This window comes from Tribolium madens, unplaced genomic scaffold (assembly GCF_015345945.1).
Source record: "Tribolium madens isolate multiple individuals breed KSU strain unplaced genomic scaffold, Tmad_KSU_1.1 Scaffold_91;HRSCAF=231;Tcas5.2_LG7, whole genome shotgun sequence".
Classification (NCBI taxonomy): domain Eukaryota; kingdom Metazoa; phylum Arthropoda; class Insecta; order Coleoptera; family Tenebrionidae; genus Tribolium; species Tribolium madens.
Genome location: NW_025401063.1, coordinates 19,567,138 through 19,590,678, shown reverse-complemented (window position 1 = coordinate 19,590,678; position 23,541 = coordinate 19,567,138). Strand labels below are relative to the sequence as shown.

The following is a 23,541-nucleotide window of genomic DNA, read 5'->3' as shown; positions in this document are numbered from 1 at the left end:
CATTTCAAAAAAAAAACTGGGATATCTACGAGGATATCTATAATCAATACGATTTCATTACATCTTGATTAAACTCTACTTTTCACAAAGCAATATTTGTTTACATTGCTATATTGCATGTTTCTTAATATAGCACACGTATCAAAGCCACGCTTTAATAACGTAAAAATAGTAAACAGGGATCGTAAAATTGTAACGCAAAAATTAGAGAACAACCTATCTAAACAATATTTTCAACAAAAATAAAGTAGAATAGTTGAAGCATAAATAATACTTGATAAAAATCTAGAACATAAGAGAAAAGACAATAAAGAAAATTGAGTCTTGTTTATTTCGTAAATGCTCAAACATGAATATAGAGGTCGGTGTAGTCTTGAAACTTTTTATTAAATAAAATATGTAATTAAAAATAATCGTCCAGTTGAATTGCACTGCTTTCCTATATGGTCGATTATTCCATAACTGGTGCAAGTAAACCTGTTCATGCGTAAATTAAAAAAAGCAGATCACTTTTCAGTAAATTTTAATTTATTCAAATAGCCGTATCAAGAATTCGTTGAGCATTATTAGAAATGTTCTTTCAATTCCTTATTAATATTAATAAAAATCTCATCTGTCTTTTATCTCGTGACTAATATTTTATGAAGAGGTCAGGCTATGCCATCAATATTTACAAAATAAACATGTTATATATTTCAGTTTTGACAATTTCAAAACTAAAAATTATTAGCAAATAGTAAAATGAAATAAATATTTGAATGTTTCGAAACTTCTGTATAATATCTAAAATATTGATGAACCGAAACGAGAATTCATGAGCTGTTTTATGTCAACAATTGACACGAGGCCCACACTCATTATTAAAAATTTTCCGACACCCAATTCCACTTAATTTTAATACACACCGGCTTGTATTTTTTTCGATAGATAGGACTCCTCTTTAACAAGACACAACATTGACATTTTCCATACACACGAGTTTGAAAGCTTTCGATGAGTAACTAATCACGACCACAACATCGTACTTGGGCTTGAGAGTATTACGTAAAGACCTCACATACCGTCATCGATTCAGTTTTAATATCAACAGTCTTTGTGATAAGATAGCAGTGACGTTGAGTGATCCGCATATTAGCATGCAGAAACGAAAAAAATATTTACGGGGTAAATACCAAAAAATTTATGCTCTCTTTTTTTGGCCCCTTACCTAGTTGTATAGAACCCATAATTTGACTAGTCTGGATTTTTTTGTAGGTGATTTCGCCACCAACACCGACCCTCCGATGGCCGATTTTTCTTTCCCTTTCCTTCTCCCTCTCGGCTTTCGTTTTGGCCACATTTGAGAACTGTTTTTGACCAGCCTATGCAAAAAAATTAAACACATGTAAAAAAGAATTCCAATTGAGGTTCATTTTGAAAAAGAGTTTAGGATGACTAATTATAAAAATCAAGACAAAACACAGAATTATGTGTTATAAAGATAACAAAACTATTTTATCTGCTTGCACTTTTATTTAATTTCCTACACAACGTTCCATTAGGTTAAATTCATACATATTTCAGTAGAAAATCATCTAACCACAATTAAATTTATTTACGCAAAAATACACAACTAAGCACTTAACTTTCCTCAAAGACGTCCGCTGGTTTATGCTCGTTTTCAAGGTAAGTAAAAATTTTGAAAAAAAAAAGATGATTAACAAAATTTTCGTCCATACAATTCATACAATAAATTAAATTATTAATTTAAAATCAATAAGCATGAATTTTGAACGAAAAAATACTTTGAATCAAACTTACCAATTATCGACTTTACTCGAACGTTAACTGGAGTGTTCTGGTTTGTTACAGTGTTAGAATAAAAAAAACCTATGGTCAAATCAAAGTTTTATTATCGTTGGCAGTCATAACAATTAATTAAAAATATTGTAGATGCACAACATATGGTACAACTATCATGACCTATTGCAGGACATTTTTAAAATAATCTGCTATCGTACAATCTTAGTAAATTTAAAGTAAAAAAAGTTATAAAAGTCATAATAAATAAAACAACATGAATAATAATAAAAAAATATTGTATCACACTTGTGGCACAGCCTATTGGTGAAATTGTTTTTAAACTAAGACATTCTTCTTCTTAATATTCTTTGATTAATTTTTTGAGATATGACAAGATTTGCCATACTTAACGAATTTATCAAAATTTATGACTTTATAGTATCTAAAAGCATTACTGCATTAGCTTTCGCCTTTACTCATACTTTTTTTTAATAAAAACTCAAATTTTTGTTTATAATAAAAATGACGTTTAACTAAAAAAGTTTTTTTAATGACATAAAGGTCTGGCATTTAAATTGTTCACTTGATTATAGTTTTAGTCCCTTTTTTGGTCCCAGTTTAGTTTTAGTTTTTTTAGTCCCATTTAGTCCTTTTTCCAAAAAATTGTGATGTTATGCCTGACAAGCTTTGCAAGTGATTTTATCAACATAAAAAGACATAGCAAGTGGAATCCTTTCGTGCTCGGCAAAGATTACTGTTGTAGCATGGTCAGGAAGACTCCAATAAAAATTATATTATAATTGGTAAATCAAGAGGAAGCGTTGGATACTCTTTATTTCTTTTCGACCTTTACTTTAACTTATCCTGTGTTGTTTATTGTAAATAATATAATGTATGAAATTACAAAACACAGATGAAACAACAGAGAAGAAGAAAAGAAATATCAAATTCACATTTACTTAATTCTGAGCTTCAAAAAACCCGCCTAAAAATATTTAAATAATAACTAAAAACTAAGGCAATAATTTTAAATTCATATACATATTTCTTTGACCTTTCGAACACACTACATGTATTTATTATTTTAACTATTAAACTGATATGTAGCCATGATAACAAAATCTCTCCTGAATGTTTTTTTTTATCAAAAATCGACAACAATACTAGCTAGCATTTATTTGTTCAATTCTATCTGACTCTAGAATATGTTGAATTGAAAACTATTTAATTTACTAATCAAATCATTTTCTCTCCAATGACAAACCGCAACTTAAATTAGTCCTTATCAAAAAACCAAACAACTGATAAAATTGTTCGTCAGAGAATGTTAAATAAAGATTTTACTTTCGTCCAATAAAGCAAATATTCATTATTGATTTACATTTACAAGCATATGGACTTATAATAATAGACATAATAGTATGTGAAAGTAAAATATTACAATGGCCTCCAAACTGGGCAATCAAAAAATTGTGCGAAAATTCCTTGTCACTTTCTAATTCCAGGCCGGTACAAAATAAATTGATAAAATACGTGTTTGTAAATTTCTAATTCGAAAAATAACAAAAATATTAAAGTAATCAAGTGCTTGATGTGTATTTTTAACTCTTGAAATTAGAATTCCCGTCACGATCTTATTTGCGCGAATTTGTTACTTATGTCCATGGAATCTTAATTTCAACCGGCATTCAATGTAACTTCCGAAAACCTTGTTTAGGAGTCACTTCAAACAATGATTGTTTCATCAGAAACAATACGACTTTGCCACTTAAGACTTGTTTAGAAATATCTAAATTAATAAAATAATCATCAAATTTTTGCAAAAGAAATCTTTCCCACAATGTCCCGACCAAAATTCCCACTCAGCAAACAGACAATTACATTTTTTAATACTATAATAGGTAAACAGTTTACGTCATAATGTACTTTTAATTTCGCCTAGCAATTATTTAAAGGTGACACCTTTTTTTTAATCATATCTTTTATCAATTATTAAATCTCAAGTGCAAATTTAAATTCAAAGTTTTCAAGCTTTAATAGTAAAACCTAATTTTGTGTTTTTAAACATACCTCCTTCCTGTAGTTAAAATTTTTGAGTGGCAATTTATTTGCAATGATTAAAATGCTCGTAACGATCTATTTTGAGATTTATTTAATTTCTGATTCAAATTAACACAGGTTGGAAAAAAGGAAATGAGAACCAATTCGGCACATCCAATTAATTTTCTACTTACATCCTGCAGATTTCTGTGTATTGAGGAGTCCTTATCTGTAAAAAAAAATAAAAGTAAGTTTCTCTTGAGGAACAAGATCTGATTTTCCAAAGCAAAAGATGATTCCCAAGAAAATTAAAAATAACCAATGTCAATTCAAGTACTAGTCTGCAACACGATTAATTCTTATTATTATGAAGACAACAATCCGATTTCGTGCTAAATAGTGAATCATGACCCAAAAACTTGACGTGGCTAGTACGCTCAAGAAAAGACAATTTTCCAAAGAATCAATAAAACCACAATACCTTCACTTTCATCCAGGGAATCGTGTAATCCTCCAGAATCTTTCGCATTGTTCATATTTATTGTTAAAGAAGGTTCAACAACTTCGATAGTTTCTATTGTATCACCTGAAGCCATTTTGCTCACTTATTTAAACTGACCCGATTCTATTTTCACTTAATATTTACAAAACAACGACACATCACTAATAAATTATACGAAATTATTAAACTTTTAGCAAACATTTTGAGAATGAAACCAGTTGCCATTTACAACTTTGACATAAACATATTCCAGTGACATGATTGACATATTTATCCCCACCCTACCACTATGAGCTGTCTTGTAACCCAACCAATCAAGTGCTCAAATTCGGAGCATGTGATCGTAATACAGATATCTGTAAAGGTGGAATCAACACAAATAAATAAAACACTTGTTAGTTTTTAAAGTGCTTTATTGAATTTGAAAAGTACAAATTCACTGTAACAATAAGACAAGAGTTACAAAATTAGCTAAGCTACATACAAGTAACACTTACATTAGGCCTTTAGGTTCTAAGCAAAAGAATCCTTAAATAATTTGTACTTTAAAATACTTATCATGAAAACAATAAAAATAGTAAAAAGTCAAAAAAAAACACTCCACAATAAACTGATTGTACTTGCAAATGGCGTAATAAATTTCACTTTTGTGTATATTATGATAAAATGGAAGGCAAATGTGCAGTCTTAGTAAAAATTTGAATTGAAAATTGTACGGCTTATCGTAAAAATACGCTAATAAAATGACTGTAGCCGAATAGTCATACAGATTAAAATGAATCTTATTAACACCAAGATTAATATTTAGAATTGGAACATGACACAATGTACATTACATTACATGTATATATAAAAGTTTTAGTAAATCTTATATAAATTTGTGGACATGTAACATTAAACTACATAATGAAAATTCACCAACAATGTCTTTCCTAAAGAAAAATATCACATTTTAAGTGAAATGTAAGCATAAGAAATATGTGGATGGCAAGATTAAAAATTTACAAATGAGCACATTTGACATCAAAGCTAATAAAATCAGTACTTCAAACGCTTAAAAATCCGTAATAAGACATCAAAACCCCAATCAACATTCAGAAATACGGTAACAAGATTTAATAGCTGAGTAGAGTAAAAGTTTGAGAGAAATATATCAAGACATACATAGAAGAAAGATTTTCGATGACAGATATTTATTATGCTCTCTTACTATAGTTAAGAGCACAAATCAAAATTGACTTAGTTTGTTCACTCTTTCGTCGTTAGAATAACTATGTTGCAGGCTTGTAAAAGCGTTGCACAAATTGAGTCAAATTCAAAACCTGACCGGGGCCTTTGCTTGAATCCATTTGAATGTAATCTTCCAGATTATGAGCACTTGCTAAAAGAAAAAAAAAAATGGTACTCTAAACGAAAAGTAGCACAATTACTTACCAGCGGTCTGAATCGCCGGATAATTAGGTGGTGGCTTTATCCACGTACCATCCGGCCTCTTCATGTGTCTTCTATCAGACGAAAAATCTCTCAAAAATTCCGTTGCTGGAATCACTCTAAAATATCTAAAATAATCCGGCTTCAAAATGTGGTCTGTACGAAATGTCTCCGTCACGTATTTGTGAACATAAGTAGGAAAAGGTAATTCAGAATCTAAATCGTAAACCAAGCATTTTTCCGGCTCAGGATGATACAAAAAAATCACATGGTAGTCCTGAAAAAATCTATTATTTCAACGTTATCACTGAGCAAAATACGAACCCAAATAACTAATCTATCCTCGTCTTTTCCGGCCCGTTGTCTCCACAAAGGTACCGTCCGACTTGGATTTGAGACAAAAACTACATAACATTTATTTAATTCAGTCGAGTGTCTCGAAGATACATCTTGACACAACTTGTAAACATTCTCTTCACTGGAACAGAAATTATAAAATGATATTCGGAAAATCGTCACATAAATACCATTCTACTAAAAAAGTGGCTACTTTTTCCATGCTCTAGGAAGGGTAACCAAAGCTGTGTGAATAACAACAAATTCAAAGGTGTGCGCATGAATATGATGTGCATGAGACTATTACACTCGTAATGAAATTTTTCAGATAGATTATTGGACATTAATTGAGTAAAAACAAAACAAAAACAGAAAATGAGCAAAAGGAGACGTTTAAGCGTGTTTTGTTTAGACACCAAACAAAAACTATGAGTAATTTTAATAATATCAAAAATCAAAACAGGAAAAATACAAAGACCGGTAAACTATTTCACTCTGATTGGAAATTGTAGCATTATGTTGTATTCATAAAATATTGAAAAACCATGGCATGTCCAAGCACTATAAAGCGACAATTAGATTATAATTTATAGCACAAAGTAAATCGATCCTTTTTGCATAATTTAAATAAATACATAACAATATGTAAAAACAATGTGTTTTTTCACGAATTGGCGTAAACACAAGAAGGTTGAATTTCAATCACCTATTTCTTTTACTAATTAAAAAATTAACACGACCAACCCGAAGGAGTGTCTACAACGTCCTGATTTTGTTAATTTTTTCTATGTACTTTGTCCGAATTTAATATCATACACGCTCTAGGGGGAATATGAAATAATTGATATGCGTAAGTCACGCCAACGGGAACTGCTAAATAGAGATTTTTTCCTGAGGTAGGTAATTCTTTTCTAGGTCAATCCCCCCAATTTCCAAAAAATCAATACCTGGCATCGATTTTTTTTGTAACCAACTAAACAGTCACCGAAGTAAAAGGATAATGAATAAAATAATAAAAATAAATCTTACGTAAGGCGCTTTGTAATAATAGCCCATCACGCTGCGGCACTATTAAATATCAAAACAAAAAACCTAACCTCTACACGTCAAAAATCCAAAACGTCAATATTTTGATTTTTTCAAAAATGTCACTAATGACCCACAAATGAACAACTTACCAGTAACAGGACACGTGCGAGCATTCAGAGTGCTTGGGGAATAAATTAATTGGGTTTTTCTTGTTGTTTTCTGAATTAGGTCGTTGTATAATTTGATTTTTAGAATCAGACGCCATGTTAATGTTTCATGAATTAGTTTTTTTTAAACCAAAAAAACACTTGGGAGTCTAGACTAGTTTTACTTTCACCCAAAATATTTTTGTTGATATTGAAAGAAATACCGCACTGCACTATTTCAACATATTTGACAACTACGACCTTGAAGGTCAAACAAGGGCACCAACGCAAGCGCAGTGTTTAGTGTCTAAAGTTACATTTTTTGAAATTTTATTCAAGTAAACTTTCGATGGCCTGTTTCTAGAAGTAGAACTTCCAATTTCATATTAATTTGGTCGCTAATCTTGTACTGATACGTCCACAATGCCGCTAGAAACAATGCTTCATCCTTGTTTTTCGAATGTGCGATATTTTCCAAAACAAATTCCTTTACCTGAAATTTGTTAATTAGTGACTATAAATATGAAAATTAAAAACTCACCTTAAATTCGTCTTCATAAGCTTTTGATATACTTTCCACTAAATTTGCCAAAGAATTCAAATTAAGTGAAATAAATAAAGGACTTTCATTTTGTTGCAGCTTCTCTGTAGCTCTCATTTGACTTGAGAACATAATTAAAACATCTTTATAATGCCTTAAAGACTGCACTAAACTGTACAAATCAGTAGTGAGTTGTTCCAAATTTGAGGAAAATTCTTTGGGATTATCAGCCTTTAGAGAAGCTATTTCTTTAACAATAGTGGACCCTTTTATATGAAGATCATTCCATTCTTGGATATTATTATAAACATCAGCCACCAAATCTCTAACAACTCGGGGAAGTCCAGTTAAATTTTTTTGGGGAGACACCTGAGCTGGACTTTCATGCACTAAAATAAAACAATTCATTTACACAAAATTTCCTATAGTCACATACCTACAAATAACAGACGAAAATCCACAAATTGAAGAATTACTGGGTCTTTTAGGAGTCTTGTCACTCATGTTTGAAACATAACCTCACAAAATTAAGACGGAATGTTGTGACTTTAATCACTTCCTTTTGGCAGCCCCCTTTTATTTCAAACTAAAAAATGTCTGTTTTCTGGACATACCGTTTAAAAAATTCCATTGGAAGAAGAATAAAATTATTTGCATTGAGCAGTGGCAGGAAAAATGTTCGCCGATTGTCACAAAAAGGTAAAGTTTGGCCAGTTTAGGTTATGTCAGTGCTTTCAAAAGGTTCCGGTTTCAGTGAAAGAAACAGAAAGTGATAATGCGTTCATTCCCTTTATGGATGTTTTAAAATTTCGGCGGAATGAGGCTAGAAGGAGTATTTTAGTGCAAGTCCAGTCAGCACAGTCTTTTAAAGAATTGCATTCTTATTGTAATTCCGTGGGAAATATAAAGCAAATGTTACACTACACAGTTGGGGTTGAACCATTGGTAGTGAAATGTTTTTTTTATATAAACAAAATTGTTTACTTTTTGCCGTTTTAGAATTTTATTGTAGTGGAGTTTGCGTCAGAAGAAGATGTAACAAATGTTCTTGAAAGGAGTTCCTATGTGGAAGACACTCAAGTCGTCCCTGTTCAGTCACAATTTCTGTGGTTTAGGGCTTCGAATAGGAAACTCCCGAAATTAAAGCAAAGCAAAAGTGCCATTTTAAATACTGAAAATGGTAATCAGTGTATGAAATCACCTGAAATAATGAATTTGTTACGCAACTGTGATTCAGTACGAGTTATGTAATGTCAAGATTAAATAATATAGACGCGTTTTCAGGTGTCGGAGCAAATGAATGTTCTTTATAATTCAACTAAATTAAACGATCTTGGAACAAGATTAAGATTTCTAACAGCGAGGCAAGTCGAAAATGCCGTCAGAGGAATGTTTCCTAAAGCCAGAGCGTATCCTTTTGGGTCCTCAGTCAACGGATATGGAAAAATGGGTTGCGATCTAGACCTTGTCTTAAGATTATGTGACGATAAGGTAATTTGATAATTAATTAAGTTCTTGATTCAATTTTGTTAATTTTAGATCAAAAATGATGCCAGACTGATGTTTCACTGCAAGGGTTTAGTGGGGTCTGAGAGAACCGCTTCACAGAGAAATATGGAAGCGATTGGCGACTTACTGCAATTATTTCTACCAGGTTGTTCACAAGTTCGCCGAATCCTGCAAGCTAGGGTTCCTATAATAAAATATTATCAGCAACTCACAGATGTTGAATGTGATCTATCAATGTCTAACATGTAACATTTGACTCAACATTATCGCAATTTTCTTGATTTGTTTTTTCAGGTCTGGAGTCCACATGTCCGATTTTCTGTACATTATGGGATCCTTAGACCCCAGAATTCGCCCTTTAATTTTCACCATTCGTAAGTGGGCGTCTGAAGTAGGTTTAACAAATTCAAGTCCTGGCCGATGGATCACGAACTTCTCCCTCACACTGCTCGTACTTGCATTTTTGCAAAAACCAATAAATTCGAAACCAATTCTTCCATCATTAAACACTCTAGTGAAGTTGGCTGAACCTAATGACTTTTACGTGACTGAAGACGGCATAAATTGTACTTTTCTCAGAGATATCACCAAGCTGAAAATACCAAACGGAAACAATGAAAGTTTAGAGTCACTTCTGATAGAGTTTTTTGAATTTTATTCGCAATTTGATTTTGCGTCTAAGGCTGTGTGTTTGAATGAATCGGTTGCGATTACGAAACCGGAACACTGCGCTTTGTATATTGTGAATCCTCTTGAACGAGGATTGAATGTTAGTAAAAATGTCAGTATTGAAGAACTAGACAGGTTTCGAGTTGAAGCAAGAAACGCAGCTTGGGTTCTAGAGTCGCAGGAAAACAAAAGTGAAAATTGGGGCATTTTGTCGATTTTTGAAAACAAAAAGAAGTCCAATAGTGTACTAAATTTTGCGTTTTCTAGTAAACATGGACGATTGGTGGAGGTTAGTACTTTATTTGAGGAAAATACAGACAAACCTATTCAGTATAAAAACGCCTCTGTAAAGAAACAAATAGAGAATATAAAAAATGACACAAAAGATAAACTGAAAGAAATACAAAAAATAAACAGGTAACAGACTTTATAACAACTGTATTTTTAAGTAATATGTATAGCAAGCATATACATTTTGTAATTAAAATCTTTGAAATACTTCTAATATTTTAATTACATCATCTAATGGCTTTCCCCTTTTTTGCCCGCAACTCTCTTAAAGTCGCCCATATTTGTGGTACTGATTGGCGATCCTATTATTGCTAAATGATCAATCTGGGTTACTTCACCACCTGACTGATTATCCTTGATGAAAAACTGTACATTCTGAACGTTTTGGAACTTAACATAGCGGAGATTAACGGGGTTACCTTCCAAATCTTCTGGTGTTAATCTTTAAAAACAATTATTTAGAACACACCTTTAATTATTTAAAGAACACTTACTCTAAATCTTGAACACTTGTGTAACCGTCAGCAAGATCAAAGTCGAGAGTTCTTGGCTGATTTATAAATATTCTAACATTTTTAGGGCCTTTGTCTGCAGGGGCCTTAATTTTTAAACTGTGAATTTTCACAGCTTGGTTAAAAGCAATGGAAATGATCAACTACAATGAACAGTAAGATTTTTTTTAAAATTAAATCAACACGAAATTATTACCTGTTCATCACAATCCGACTGGAGATAACCCCCACCAGAATTTAAGCAATGCTCTAGTGAGTGTTCGTCACTCTCATTTAAACACTCGCATTGGGCCTTCATAATAAACGGCTGCAAGTCCATCTAAAATCAAAATAATTAACGAAATGTTACTTTTGCCAGGAAGTAATTTACGTGTCCAGCAACGGCTTCAACTTCTTCTCCTTCATCTGATCCATAGTATTGTTGAATTTTGTTTTCTAATGCTGTCGGATCGGCCCCTCTCAGCGTATCCACTTTCGTCTGCAAAATACTTGTGATTTGTCACATTTTTGACCAAATAAAGCAAATCCATACCTTGTTGCGATAGAAAATAAACGTAGGCATCGCTGAGACCCCTTGCATCGCAGCAGTTTCTTGGCATTTGTCCACGTCAATTTTTAGGAAAACAGCTTTGACATATTTCGTCGACAATTGTTGAAATATCGGTGCTATCCTTTGGCAGGGGCCACACCTAGCGATTATTTCTTTAGTTTTGGTCAAAAACATTTTTAGGTTAGCTTACCAACTGGCAGTGAAATCGGCCACTACAAGTCTTGTGGCGGCGTTTGCTAGTTCCGTTTGGAAATGGCTTTCATCGTTTATCACTTTGATTGTGCCCATTGTCGTATTTTACTGCCTGTTGCACAAAATTTCGATAAAATGTAATGACTGGCACTTATTTTTTGAGGTAAGGTAAATGACATTTCATTTGACACATGGATGGTTGACACTTCGGTCTGATTCGGGAAAGTTCGAGATTTTTCGGAGATTTAAATTTTCTGGCGGGTAGCAAATCCCAAAAAAACAAAAATAAAAAAAATTGGAAACAGGAAGAAAAATTTTAATAGTAATAATTATCATTATTATTGTTATTAACTCTGATTAACGCTTTATTTTCTACAAATTAAATTTATTAATGGATCAACAAGAAAAAATTCATATACATACATCAGGTGACCTTTAAATAGAAACTTAAAATCATTTATAAAGGAAATTAATAGATGCTAATTTAGTGCCTAATCGCTAATCTAATGCCAACTATACAGGCTGTCCCAAAAATAAGTTACAACACAAACTTGTGTTGTATTAAATGAAACATCATAATTATACAGGTTGTTCCGTCTAAACCCCACATTAGAAATATTGGGAGTTGGAATAATCGTATTTATTTGAAAATTGGTACATAGCCATAAACCATTAAGTTCTCCTAAATAAAAATATTTTCAAGATGGCGGCATTTCCGGTTATACCGGAAATCGGTCTCAACTTTCTTATTTTAAATGGAAAGGTATATTTTTTACTGCGTTTTTGGATTAATCGGGTTATTTTAAGGGAGTTTTCATTAGCTTTCTCTATACCTAAATTTATCCGTTTATGAAATATTTGGAGTTTTTCAAAAAATTTTGGATCTGCACCTTCCACTTTAAAAATCGGTAACTCAGCCATTTTCTAGGATTTGACGTTGAAAGAGAAAGCCTTAGATCCTTTTTCAGGTGTTTTCAAATTTTGAAAAAAAATAACATATCCCAAAATTTTAAGGTTACTTTTGTAATAATTCAAATATTCATAACTCAATTTTTTAAATGAAATATCCTAATTTTTATTTTACTGATTAGAAGAGAATTTAATTGTGCATTGATCTGTATTAATATTCCCTATACCTAAATTTAATAATTTTCAAGTTATGGACTTTTTTTAAGACTACAGAAAATTCATTACTAGCCACACCCGTTTTCACATAGTTTGCTAGAAATCAAAAATATCAAAATTGTTTCTCAATAAACGTCGACAGTGACTTATTATTTGACAAACAGTGCCAAAATATGGAGAATCAAAGTTATGCAAACTTAATTATTATTGATAGGTTCTACCATGCGATCATTATTTAAAGCTAACAAGTGAGAAAAATTAAAAAAAATAAAATTTTATAGTTTGTTTTTTTTTCAAAATTTGAAAACACCAGAAGAAAGATCTAAACATTCTCTTTCAAACGCCAAAAAACGAATTCAAAATTTTAAAAAATAGCAGAGGTACCGATTTTTAAAGTGGGAGAGGTAAAGATCCAAATTTTTTTGAAAAACTTGGGTATAGGGAAAGCTGATGAAAACTCTCTTTAAATAACCCGATTAATCCAAAAACGCAGTATAAAATATAGCTTTCCATTTAAAATAAGAAAGTTGAGACCTACTTCCGGTATAACCGGAAGTACCGCAATCTTGAAAATATTTTCATTTAGGAGGACTTAATGCATTATGGCTATGTACCAATTTTCAAACAAATATGATTATTCGAACTCCCAATACTTTTAATGTGGGGTTTAGACGGAACAGCCTGTATGTATGTATGTTTCTTGGTATATTTGAAAATAGCTTTTGATTTCAATGTTTTCAGTTTCCTAAATAGTTTGATTTTTTTTTGAAGAAAATGTACTTTTTTTAATTTATCATACATAAACTAAGACAAGTACAACATTTTTTTATTAGGTATTTTTATAAGGCTTCAACATTTTTCTGTGTATTTCATTTGTAAAGATTAAAAAATGAAGAAGTTTGTTAATAATTACATATCTTGAAAAATTTTAATGACACTCCATTTTTTTGTTTTTTTTTTTGTTCATCTAAGACAACAACAAATGTCGATCTAAAAACATAAACTTTTAATTATCTAGAATTAATAAGTAAAAAGATACTTAACAATGTTTTTTGAGCTAAAAGATTATTTCATTCCATTTTTCATGTTAGTGTGCTCTAGAGATGAGTGTGATGCAGTCAGTGAAGTGCTAAATTTCCATTCCACGGTATATGTAGAAGTATATGTGTAAATATGAGAATCTTATTGAATGCAGAATATTATCTATTTATAACATTGTAAAATACATAATAAAGGTTTTATTGATGTAAAAAAATACAATATGTGAATTAAATATTATTATCTTTGTTATAACAGCAATACAAAATGAATAAAAGCTTTTTTTAGAACAACAATCACAACGATTTGAAAGCCTATTAACAATAATACAAAACATTGATTAAAGTCAAAATTTGCTTATAATGAATACATTCTACTAAAACCAACATTGTACACATTTTTAACTTTAACTTTACAATTCCTAAAATAGTTATTGTCTTTACACAACAGTTGATAGAATCGTTTAACAAATAAAAATATGTAACATAAAACTAGTCTACAAACTGATTTTGTACAATTGCAGCCTAAATTCCTTATTTATCATCCTAGTCGAGAGAACCTAGAATAAGTTAAATGAAAATTATTGACCATAAGTAGGAAGAAGTTTGGTAAAAGTACAAAACGATTATATTTACATCAGAAAGAGCACAGCTAGATCTCATAGTGTAATAACAATGATATGCTTATTCTAGATCTATCGGATACTTTTCGAACTGAACCAAATACAAAATCACTATGTACATGATTTGGAAGACTCATCGATTTTGTTATTTTTGTTTTATTTACATGATTTAGAATTCACCAGGTACATCTATTTGCTCAGGCTGCAACTAATATGTACTACATTTAGAATAGACGAAGGAACCGTTAGTCCAGTTTAAGTCCCATCGGCAGGAGGTCGCAGTAGCAGGCAGAGCCGCCGTCGCCCTCCTGGCACATACTGAGGCACCAGGAGTTCCAGTTGTAGACCGTGGGAGTAGCCTTGGTGGAGATGCCGGTCATGTTCTTGTAGGCGTCGCACGTGTTACATCCGTAGATCTGGTACTTGTAGGCGAGACAGAAGTGCGAGCAGATCTGCACGAAGTCGATCCGGAAAAAAGGCCTCGTCTCCGGAGCGTAGGTGCAGTTGCACAGGGGGTAGCCGAGTCGGTTCGCGCACAGCACGGGACAGGCGTCTTTGCGCGTGTAGTCGACCTGCAGCTCCTCGGAGGACTGAGACGCTTGTGACGGCAAGCCTTCGGGAATCACGTCCAGGCAGTCGGCGCCACAAGGCTCGCCCCCCAACCCCGCCATGCACAATTCGGCGCAGATACGGCGCTCCTGCTGCTGCGTTATCATTGGACGCGAGTGCGGGGAGCCGTCGTAGTAACTGATGTGTCTTGAGCTGGCCACGCCCAACAGGAACAGGACCACTATTGATATCCTGCAAAGTTGGAAGTTTATCAACGAATTTTTTATGGTGGAGGCGACAGGATAGCGAAGAGGCGAGAGAAAGGAAACTGTGAAAATAGAAAATATACGTACTTTGTACACTAAATATCTTTTCTTTCTACAATTTATTGTAAGTATAATAAAATAAGTTACAAATATGTATACGAATTTAGACTAAATAATCCTAATGTCAAGAAGAAGTGGGCAGTTTTTTTTTATATAGGTACAAAAAATCTATTAGACATTAGCAAAAAAATTGTCTAAGTTTAGAGACAAAAACAAAAAATGAGAACAAATTCGGTACCGTTAACTAAACTTGTAGACAAAAATTGTGAAAGCCAAGTTATAAAAAGATAATTATTGTTAAGATGTAATTTGTTATGCATGTTAGACAATCATTTTTTAATTTTCAGCAAGAAATTGACGAGAATACAAATAACGTAATCACGAATAACAATTATAACAAGTAAATAATGCTGTTTCTAACAGTAGCAAAATTTAAAATGACAACATTTCAACATGAAAACTATATTTTTTATTGAAATTTTTAGGAACAAATTTAAAAAAAAATGTGGTAATGGGGACCAAATTTTTAACTTGGTAATTTCCATTTAAATAAACAACAGACTTTATATCCGAAAATGCTTTTTAAGAGAGAGTTTTTTTAAAATAGGTAATCTTAATAACCGATTGTGATAATTTTATAAAAATTTGTGTATGTTTTTTGCGCTAAATCTACTAGTGCTATCAAAATTTATGTACCTTAATTAGGGGACTGTGTGATCACCCTATATAAGACGCAGAAGATTTTCGAAAACATCGCATGTACTGTATGTAAGAGTTGAGAGATAAGAGTACTCTTCGTGTTGTTGTCCTAACATGTAGAAACTACATGATTTCTTTCAAATGATGTCGAGTAAGACCTTTAATTCCCTTAGGAAGCATTTTCAGACACAGGTGTATAGAATTTATTTCCTGCATTCATCTAATGAATTACCTCCTAAAATCTATTAACGTTTTTTCCAGACATTTTGTATACAGGGTGTTTGAGGATTGCGAGCAAATATTTTAACCACTAATAGAACTCGTTAAAAGAAGCAACTTTCGTTATTCCAACTTTTGTCGAAAGCACGTCATTTTTGAGTTAAAATTAAAAATAAATTGAGACTGAAAACTCGTCCCCGCCTATGTCTTAATACGATGTTTACGTTCATTTATAAGAAAAAACATTGGAACGTAAACAGCGTAAAGACAAAAAAATTATCGCTACATTAGGGTAGATCAGTGTCAATGTTAGTGGGTCAATTCTTGCTATTATAAAAAATTGCTCGAAATGTGGTCATTCGTTGGCAATGCACAACACTTCTTGTACTTTTCGGGCTAGGGAAGCTTGCATCTTATGAAACACAACACGACCTGATAAAATGCTCTACGATGAACTTAGAAATCATCCTGTACCTAATACTAAACGTATTCTGCAGTGTGTCCCCGGATAGCTTGATTTAAATTTTTATTTTTAAGGATTGTACCCAGCTTGGTTGAAAACATAATTTTAGTTTTGAAAAATGAAGTATGCCTTCAAAATTTGCAATAAACCTACTTTTCTGTATAGTAAAGTGCTTTTTATGTGGCAAATACGACAAAAAGTTATTTAAAAAAGTTGTTTAGAATCAACATCTAGACCCGTATACCAAATTTTAAAACAGTTTTTATTACGAATAAAAAAAATACATTTAAATTATTAGTAGGTACTAAATAACTTTTTGACGTAGATATCTTTAATAAAAAGCAATTATCTTATAAATTATTTTGGCCGACGATTTTGAATTTCGGTATATGGGCCTACATGGTGATTCTAGACAACTTTTCTTAATAACTTTTTGTCGTACCTATTTGACAGACACACAAAAGACACTTCATTCTACGGAAAAATAGGTTTTTTAAAAATTTCCAAAATGTACTTACTTGATTTTTTAAAACTACATTTATGTTAGAAACCAGGTTTATTATATTAACCAAGCAAGGCTGAACCCCAAAAAATTTAAATCAAGAATATTTTATCTTTTATAAGAGTCGTTTCACCTATCCGGAGACACACTGTATATTAAAAAATAAACTACATGTTTGAAAAACATTTTTGTTTCTTTTAAAAATTGCAACTATACAATTTTAGTGACTAAACTGTATGTACATAAGTACTCACTTACATTCTATTATTTAGCTACGTACCTAGAAAATTAATTTGACTTTATGTATACTCTTTATGTCGGTACACAAGTAAAGCAGCAGTGCTGAAACAAATTCTTCACTGCTTTAATTTAATTGTAAATTTTGTAAATGGCACTGTTACGAGACATTCACATTATAGACATAGACAAAGCGAATTTCCTGTTGAATAAAGCACGTGAAAACAACCAACTAACAAGTGTTTTGGAATTTTTGCGTTAAAACTAAACTAAAAAATGTTCGAGTGTTGGTGCATTATTGGTACACTTTGGGCGCTTGGCTCGGTTAAATGTGCACCCATGCGGAAAATGGTAGCGGGTCTGGCGGTGACATTCGATGTTCAATTGTTTGCGGGTGGAGCGTTTGTTGGCGTCGCGACGCTGCCTCTGACTGGGATTTATGACGTTTGAAGGGGACATGATATATTTGCCAGGATGATGACACTTATTAAATCGTTTGCTCTACGAATGCCTCTAAGCCTTGTGTTCCTGTTAGTGTTATAGCCGACATAATTTCAGGCACATGGCCAGAATACCATTTGCTTTAGTTATTAAAACAATTTGTCAAAAATATTTTAAGCAGTGGAGTGATATTTAAAACTACCTTAACTGGAATAGTACCTAATAAATGAAGAAGTATACCATAGCAACAAGGAGAATTATACAGATATGCTAATAAAATATGTTCTCATTTTTGTTTTTTACCTGTTTACGGAAATGTATGCAAAACTTAAATGTGATTTGTTAAACTTTTTTATAGAAATAATGATACTCGTATTAATTCCAATTTATATCCAGCTCTTATAGCTGTAAGAAAATTTTACATGTATATACTAACATGCTTTTCGAATAGGTATAACAGTGTACAGTCGTCTCGTGAATAATAATCATTAAAATATTTTTGCTGTTTAGGTATTTTTTATTTTGTAGTACAATAGAATAAAAACTATATAGGGTGCGCCAGAACTTGCGCCCCAGAGAAAATTGACAAGTGCCAGCGGCAATAGTTCGCCAAAAAGTGCAGCCGAAAAAGTAATTTTTGCTTGCATAAGAAAGTTATTAGACTTTTAAATCCACCAATCCCAGAAGGGCACCTCAAATTGTGATTGAAAAATGATATGGTTGCTAGGTTACAAAAATAATACCAATTTGAACAGAACTTAAGAAAAATAGCTGGTCTACTGTAATTTTGACACCTGTCATGTGGGTGACATAACCAGTGCTATAGTTTCCAGTATTTTTCTCGCTCAAGAGGTTTTACACTGGTATAATGAGACAAAATGGTTAATTATTATTAACAAATATCAAAAATTAATTTGAAAACTCGATTGCCAGACATTCTGGAACTTTCCGATGAACCGACTTCTCTAAAACTTCTTCATAGGTCCCCTCTCAACTTTTCCTTCGATCTGATACAGATTAACAAGTCGATGTATGAATTTCATAGCTTGAAAACTTATGCATTATCCTTTTGAAGTAAAGAAACAAGTGAGAGTGAGAGACCAGAAAAACATGAAGAAGTACGCAAGATTCTTTATTTACTTTAATGCAAAATTAACAGAAAAATGTGCTTTTTAGAAAGGGAGTCACGTAATGTTGAAATTAGTTGATATTATTGACAAACCACATGATTCCTCAAAAGACCAACCCACAAATTCACAGAAAAGCGTTGCTGAAATGCCCTGGGAATTAAAACATTTGGATTTTACTTAAGAAGTTACTGAAATCAATAAAATTTCCGGCAGCAAAAATGCTAATTTTTCATAATAAATACAATCATCGCAACATTCTTCCGGATATTTTAATGAAAAAGCAGCCAATGGGTTATAGTAAGCTCGTGTGAGTGGAAGGAAACAATAATAAATTGTAATTTGCAAAATTTTGAGGTTAGAATTTCTCTACTGGTCAAAAATGCCTAAATACGAGAATAAATAACTAGGTACAATTTTCAGGTAAAATTAGTAACCTGTTTTATTTAAGCACAATTTCTTATAAAAAGTACATTTTCTGTTAATTTTGCATTAAAGTAAATAAAGAAACTTGCGTGTTTTTCTGGTCTCTCACTCACTTACTTCTTTATTTCAAAAGGATAATGCGTTAGTTTTCAAGCTCTAAAATTTATACATCGACTTGTTAATTTGTATCAGATCGAAGAAGAAGTTGAGAAGGAACAATACCTGTGAAGAAAATTTAGAGAAGTCGGTTCATCGGAAATTTCCAGAATGTTTGGGAATCGAGTTTTCAAAATAATTTTTGATAATTGTTGATAATAATTAACGATTTTGTCTCATTATACTCGTGTATAACCTCTTGAGCGAGAAAAATACTGGAAACTAGCAGGTTTTGTCACCCACATGACAGGTGTCAAAATTACAATAGACCAGCTATTTTTTTAAAGTTTTGCGCAAATTGGTATTATTTTTGTAACCTATAGCAACGGATAAAATGTTTCAATCACACTTTGAGGTGCCCTTATGGGATTGGTGGATTTAAGAGTCTAATAACTTTCTTATGCAATAAAAAATTACTTCTTCGGCTGCACTTTTTGTGATCTATATTGCCGCTGGCACTAGAAATTTTTCTCTGGGGCGCAAGTTCTGGCGCAGCCTGTACAATTGTAAAATTTTATGAAAATGTTATGTTTTAAAATTGAATGTTAATAGTAAAGAACTGACAAAAGACTATCACTATTTTTATATTTGTCGAAAACAACCAATTTTTTGTTATGTACTATTAGAAATTAAGTACAATTATCGATCTATTTTTAATTTTGACTTTTCTTTTTAATAACATTTAGAAAAGTGTGCTTTATTGTCTTAATGTTTTTTTTTTCTTATGCTTTTAGTTTAGTTGTTAAATTTGCTAAAACACTTTTAGATAGAAATTTATAGTAATGTTATCAATTTACGCAGGTATATACAGGTTGAGTCATTTATAATAAAAACCCTAAGTGATTTTTAGACCTACAATTCATTCTCACAGTTAACTTGGCTTTTGTTGCGTTTGAAAACTTTAAATTATTAATTTTAAATCAAATTGATTTTCGATATGTCATCCATTAGCTTTGACAGTGTCATCAATTCCTCTTTTTTCCCCTTGAATTCGAAATATACTCAAACGACAAAAAACTAATTTGATTTGGATATATGAAGATGTCACAAAAATGCTGTGGCTAAATCTGTACCGTCAAAGATACACCGTAAGATGCCAAGTTATAAAAATGTCAAAGCAATCGCAAATTCTATTTAAGTATGTTTATAACTTTGAAAATTTTTAAACAGTAGGTACAGATGCGAAATTAAAATTTCGGGCAGTATTTTTCTGTCACTCTAAAAAGTTCACTGTAAACTACCTTTTACTGTCATCATGACTGACATTTGACAATTAATTTTTTTTTTGTTATTAAAATTGTTAATTAAATGTCTTGGATGGAAATTTATTAATTGAACTAAGTGTAATTAAATCATCGCTTTGATTTGCTGCCTACCCGTTATTATGCCACAAATCACTATTTTTGAAAGTAAATAAGTCAAAATGACATAAACATAACAAGAGTAAAAAATGAGGTTATTAATGTAAAGATTGTTTTAGAGTTTACATTGTGAAAATGACAATACTGCCCGAAATTTTAACTCCGCAACTGTACATACATCAAGTAACGCATAGTGGCATCTGAGAATTGCGTCTAAAAATCGGTCAGGGTCTTTATCATATACAGGGTTATTCACGAGAGGGTTCTTTCTAATTTTTTTTGCCGCAATCCATTATACATATTGCAACAATTTTTTGATTTCAAATTTTAAAAATAATTATAAATAAATCCTCGATAGCTGTTATTAGTCTTGCCAGGTCTTGCCTCTTTGACATTAAAGAAAAAAATCATCTCTCAAACGATGCGACATGTTTTTGTTGTCGTTTACCAACCGACTAGGCGCATGTTTAGAAGTCGATAGTAGGCACTTATCTGCCAATCTGACATTTTTGGAAAATCTATCCAACTTACTTTGATTTGTAATTTAAAAGAAATAAAATATTTAATTTAGCAATTAGTGATATTGGTATTGTTGGTTGCTGGAAAAAAAAATTCAGAAATAACCCTCTAGAGAATAACCCTGTATACAAGGTAATTCTTAAATAGACCGACAAAATTTTATAAATAAGAACATGCTAGAAAAAATAATAAGAAAATTTTTTGTTTAACCCCTTTCCAAATAAAATTTATTAAAGTTATTTTCTAGGTAAAGCCTAAGCCACTGATGTGTTCATAAATAGTATTAGCACAGTATTAATGGTATTAATTTCAAGAAAATGTACTTGATCATTGCAACAATTCATAAACGTCGTAAGTGGCACGGATCAAGGGGGTTTTGCCCTTAAAAGATATAAACCTAAAAAGGGTATAGTATGTCTCCATTTATCCTTGAAAAGCTATGATAAAATTTTGTCAGTCTATTTAAGAATCACCATTATGTGACTCAGCCTATATTATCTATAAAATTGTATTTTTCATTTTCATTATCTTTTTTTATCCGTACAGTTGGAGACAAAATACTTTGGTCGTCATTTTTCTAATGTAATGTACTTTTTTAATATAATTCAATCTTTAACGTTAAAATGAATGACAATTTCAAATTAATGACATATATTATATTTTCTTATCAAAAATATGTACATACAGCTTTTCAATTATGATTGACAGTAACTAAAAATAAGGTTAACAGTCTTAAAGCATGCTTTAGAATTTAATGTCACTCAAGTGACATTGACGGCCAAAGGATTTTGTCTCCAACTGTATACTATGTTGATTTAGACGTTCGTACTATGTAAACAAATTATTTTAATTTGCTACAATCTATAAGTTAGCAATTTATATATTTAATTTTCAAAAGTTGCACTGTCGTATAATTTCACGAGTAGTCAAAAATTGTCGAATACTTTTATGAATGGTCGTTCGCTTATGAACACCATGAGTGCGTAAGCACGAATGGTGTTTGCAAGCATAATGACCATGAGGAAGATTATATTGAAAAATAAAATTATCAAACAAAATGTATGTTTTTCGTTTCATTGCTAGGTAGATTACTTTTCGAGTTCCCCTTGTATTTGTAATTTTTGTTTAGTCAAGTAAAAAATAAGTACCTACACAAGTAGTGAATAAACCATTTTTAGGTCAAATTATGAACATTAAAATAAAATTGAACATAAAAAAAGTCATATCATATCTAGTTTCTGTACGGCATGTTTCAGAATAATTTGGATAAATTTAGATTACTGTTAACGTAAAAGAAGTATTTAAACTTGAATTATTAGGTATTTACTTAAACTCAATAAGTTATTTCTAGAAAATCGTCTCAAAGCCGTTACCGCTGACCAGGTGTAGCTTTTTGAAAAAATTGATACAGCAAAACGATTTTTGTAAGTACGATTACTTTGAGTTACAAAATCTATCACTATACTCTCTATACAGGTGTTACGTTTTTATTGTTGCAAATTTTAGCAATTGATATCAATATTTAATTTTAAGACAAAAGTTTCCTAAAAACATGTATCGAAAAATACAATGTAAGCCCCTAAAAGGGGTGCGTTTTTTAATGGGGTTCTCCAATATTTTATACACCATTTTAGATATTATTACATTTGGTACATCTGATAATTTTTATACACCTAAAAAAATTCGAAGATGAAACGTCGAAATTTTTTATTAGAGGCGTCTTAACCTTTATAATAGGGTAAAAAATACCCTCACTATTTTAGCTGTAACGTATTATCACTTTTAGTAGAAAAATCCTAAATTTTATACTAATCATGTGAAAATAACAAGAAGGTTTAAAATAATAACTGGTGGAGAACTTGTAGAAATTAAAACAACTACTGTTATGTAAAGTTTTGTCTATTAAACACAGACATCATCAGGCTAACAAATCATTTGAAAAAATACAATAGGTAATTATTGTGTTATGATTATTATAAATTTTGTAGTTTCTCACAAAATGAAATCTTTTGCGTTGTTTCGATACATTTTACCGTTTTTGAGTAAAATCAATTTAATTTATTTTAAACAGTCCATATTTAAAATTACGTTCTTTTACCCTATACCTCTTCAGCCTAAGCACCTCTGTTTCAAAATTTCGACATTTAATTTTTGCATTCGTTTAAGTGTATAAAGGTGATCAATTGTACCAAATTTTGTAA

At 31.4% G+C, this 23,541-nt stretch overlaps 6 protein-coding genes across 21 annotated transcripts in view; 1 reads left to right on the top strand and 5 right to left on the bottom strand.

Annotated features, from left to right (window-relative positions):
- The window catches only part of LOC123011924 (phosphatidylinositol 4-phosphate 5-kinase type-1 alpha), an 18,095-nt gene extending 13,497 nt beyond the window's left edge, over window positions 1-4,598 (bottom strand). For all 13 annotated transcript variants that reach the window (XM_044409640.1, XM_044409635.1, XM_044409630.1 and 10 more), the window contains exons 1-3: window positions 4,304-4,598; window positions 4,017-4,051; window positions 1,208-1,361 (exon numbers count right to left, since the gene is read on the bottom strand). In XM_044409640.1, the coding sequence (XP_044265575.1) occupies window positions 1,208-1,361; window positions 4,017-4,051; window positions 4,304-4,418 (304 nt within the window). In that variant the 5' untranslated portion in view covers window positions 4,419-4,598. The remainder of the gene's footprint in view (window positions 1-1,207; window positions 1,362-4,016; window positions 4,052-4,303) is intronic.
- Window positions 4,599-4,719: 121 nt separating this feature from the next.
- LOC123010901 (protein N-terminal glutamine amidohydrolase) lies at window positions 4,720-7,539 on the bottom strand. 2 transcript variants are annotated; one of them, XM_044408083.1, is made up of 5 exons: window positions 7,270-7,408; window positions 6,283-6,336; window positions 6,080-6,233; window positions 5,759-6,032; window positions 4,720-5,705 (listed from the first exon to the last, which is right to left on the bottom strand). In XM_044408083.1, exons 2-5 carry the CDS (start codon window positions 6,312-6,314, stop codon window positions 5,596-5,598), a joined length of 570 nt encoding a protein of 189 aa, XP_044264018.1. In that variant the 5' UTR covers window positions 6,315-6,336; window positions 7,270-7,408; the 3' UTR covers window positions 4,720-5,595. The 2 variants fall into 2 exon arrangements, with proteins under 2 accessions (XP_044264018.1, XP_044264017.1); XM_044408082.1 differs by lacking the exon at window positions 6,283-6,336 and having other exon boundaries at window positions 7,270-7,539.
- LOC123010902 (cyclin-dependent kinase 2-interacting protein-like) lies at window positions 7,429-8,664 on the bottom strand. The gene is made up of 3 exons (XM_044408085.1): window positions 8,248-8,664; window positions 7,808-8,196; window positions 7,429-7,759 (listed from the first exon to the last, which is right to left on the bottom strand). Exons 1-3 carry the CDS (start codon window positions 8,309-8,311, stop codon window positions 7,601-7,603), a joined length of 612 nt encoding a protein of 203 aa, XP_044264020.1. The 5' UTR covers window positions 8,312-8,664; the 3' UTR covers window positions 7,429-7,600.
- On the top strand, window positions 8,051-10,483 carry LOC123010899 (poly(A) RNA polymerase, mitochondrial). The gene is made up of 6 exons (XM_044408080.1): window positions 8,051-8,506; window positions 8,562-8,752; window positions 8,807-9,043; window positions 9,092-9,298; window positions 9,347-9,561; window positions 9,611-10,483. The coding sequence occupies exons 1-6, from the start codon at window positions 8,401-8,403 to the stop codon at window positions 10,404-10,406; spliced, it is 1,752 nt and encodes a 583-aa protein (XP_044264015.1). The 5' UTR covers window positions 8,051-8,400; the 3' UTR covers window positions 10,407-10,483.
- Window positions 10,265-11,722, bottom strand: LOC123010900 (thioredoxin-like protein 1). Its single transcript, XM_044408081.1, has 6 exons — window positions 11,529-11,722; window positions 11,321-11,477; window positions 11,159-11,266; window positions 10,985-11,107; window positions 10,771-10,931; window positions 10,265-10,718 (listed from the first exon to the last, which is right to left on the bottom strand). Exons 1-6 carry the CDS (start codon window positions 11,624-11,626, stop codon window positions 10,508-10,510), a joined length of 858 nt encoding a protein of 285 aa, XP_044264016.1. The 5' UTR covers window positions 11,627-11,722; the 3' UTR covers window positions 10,265-10,507.
- A 2,595-nt stretch (window positions 11,723-14,317) lies between these two features.
- LOC123010837 overlaps window positions 14,318-23,541 on the bottom strand; it is a 29,803-nt gene continuing 20,579 nt past the window's right edge. For all 3 annotated transcript variants that reach the window (XM_044407986.1, XM_044407988.1, XM_044407987.1), the window contains exon 2: window positions 14,318-15,116. In XM_044407986.1, the coding sequence (XP_044263921.1) occupies window positions 14,561-15,116 (556 nt within the window). In that variant the 3' untranslated portion in view covers window positions 14,318-14,560. The remainder of the gene's footprint in view (window positions 15,117-23,541) is intronic.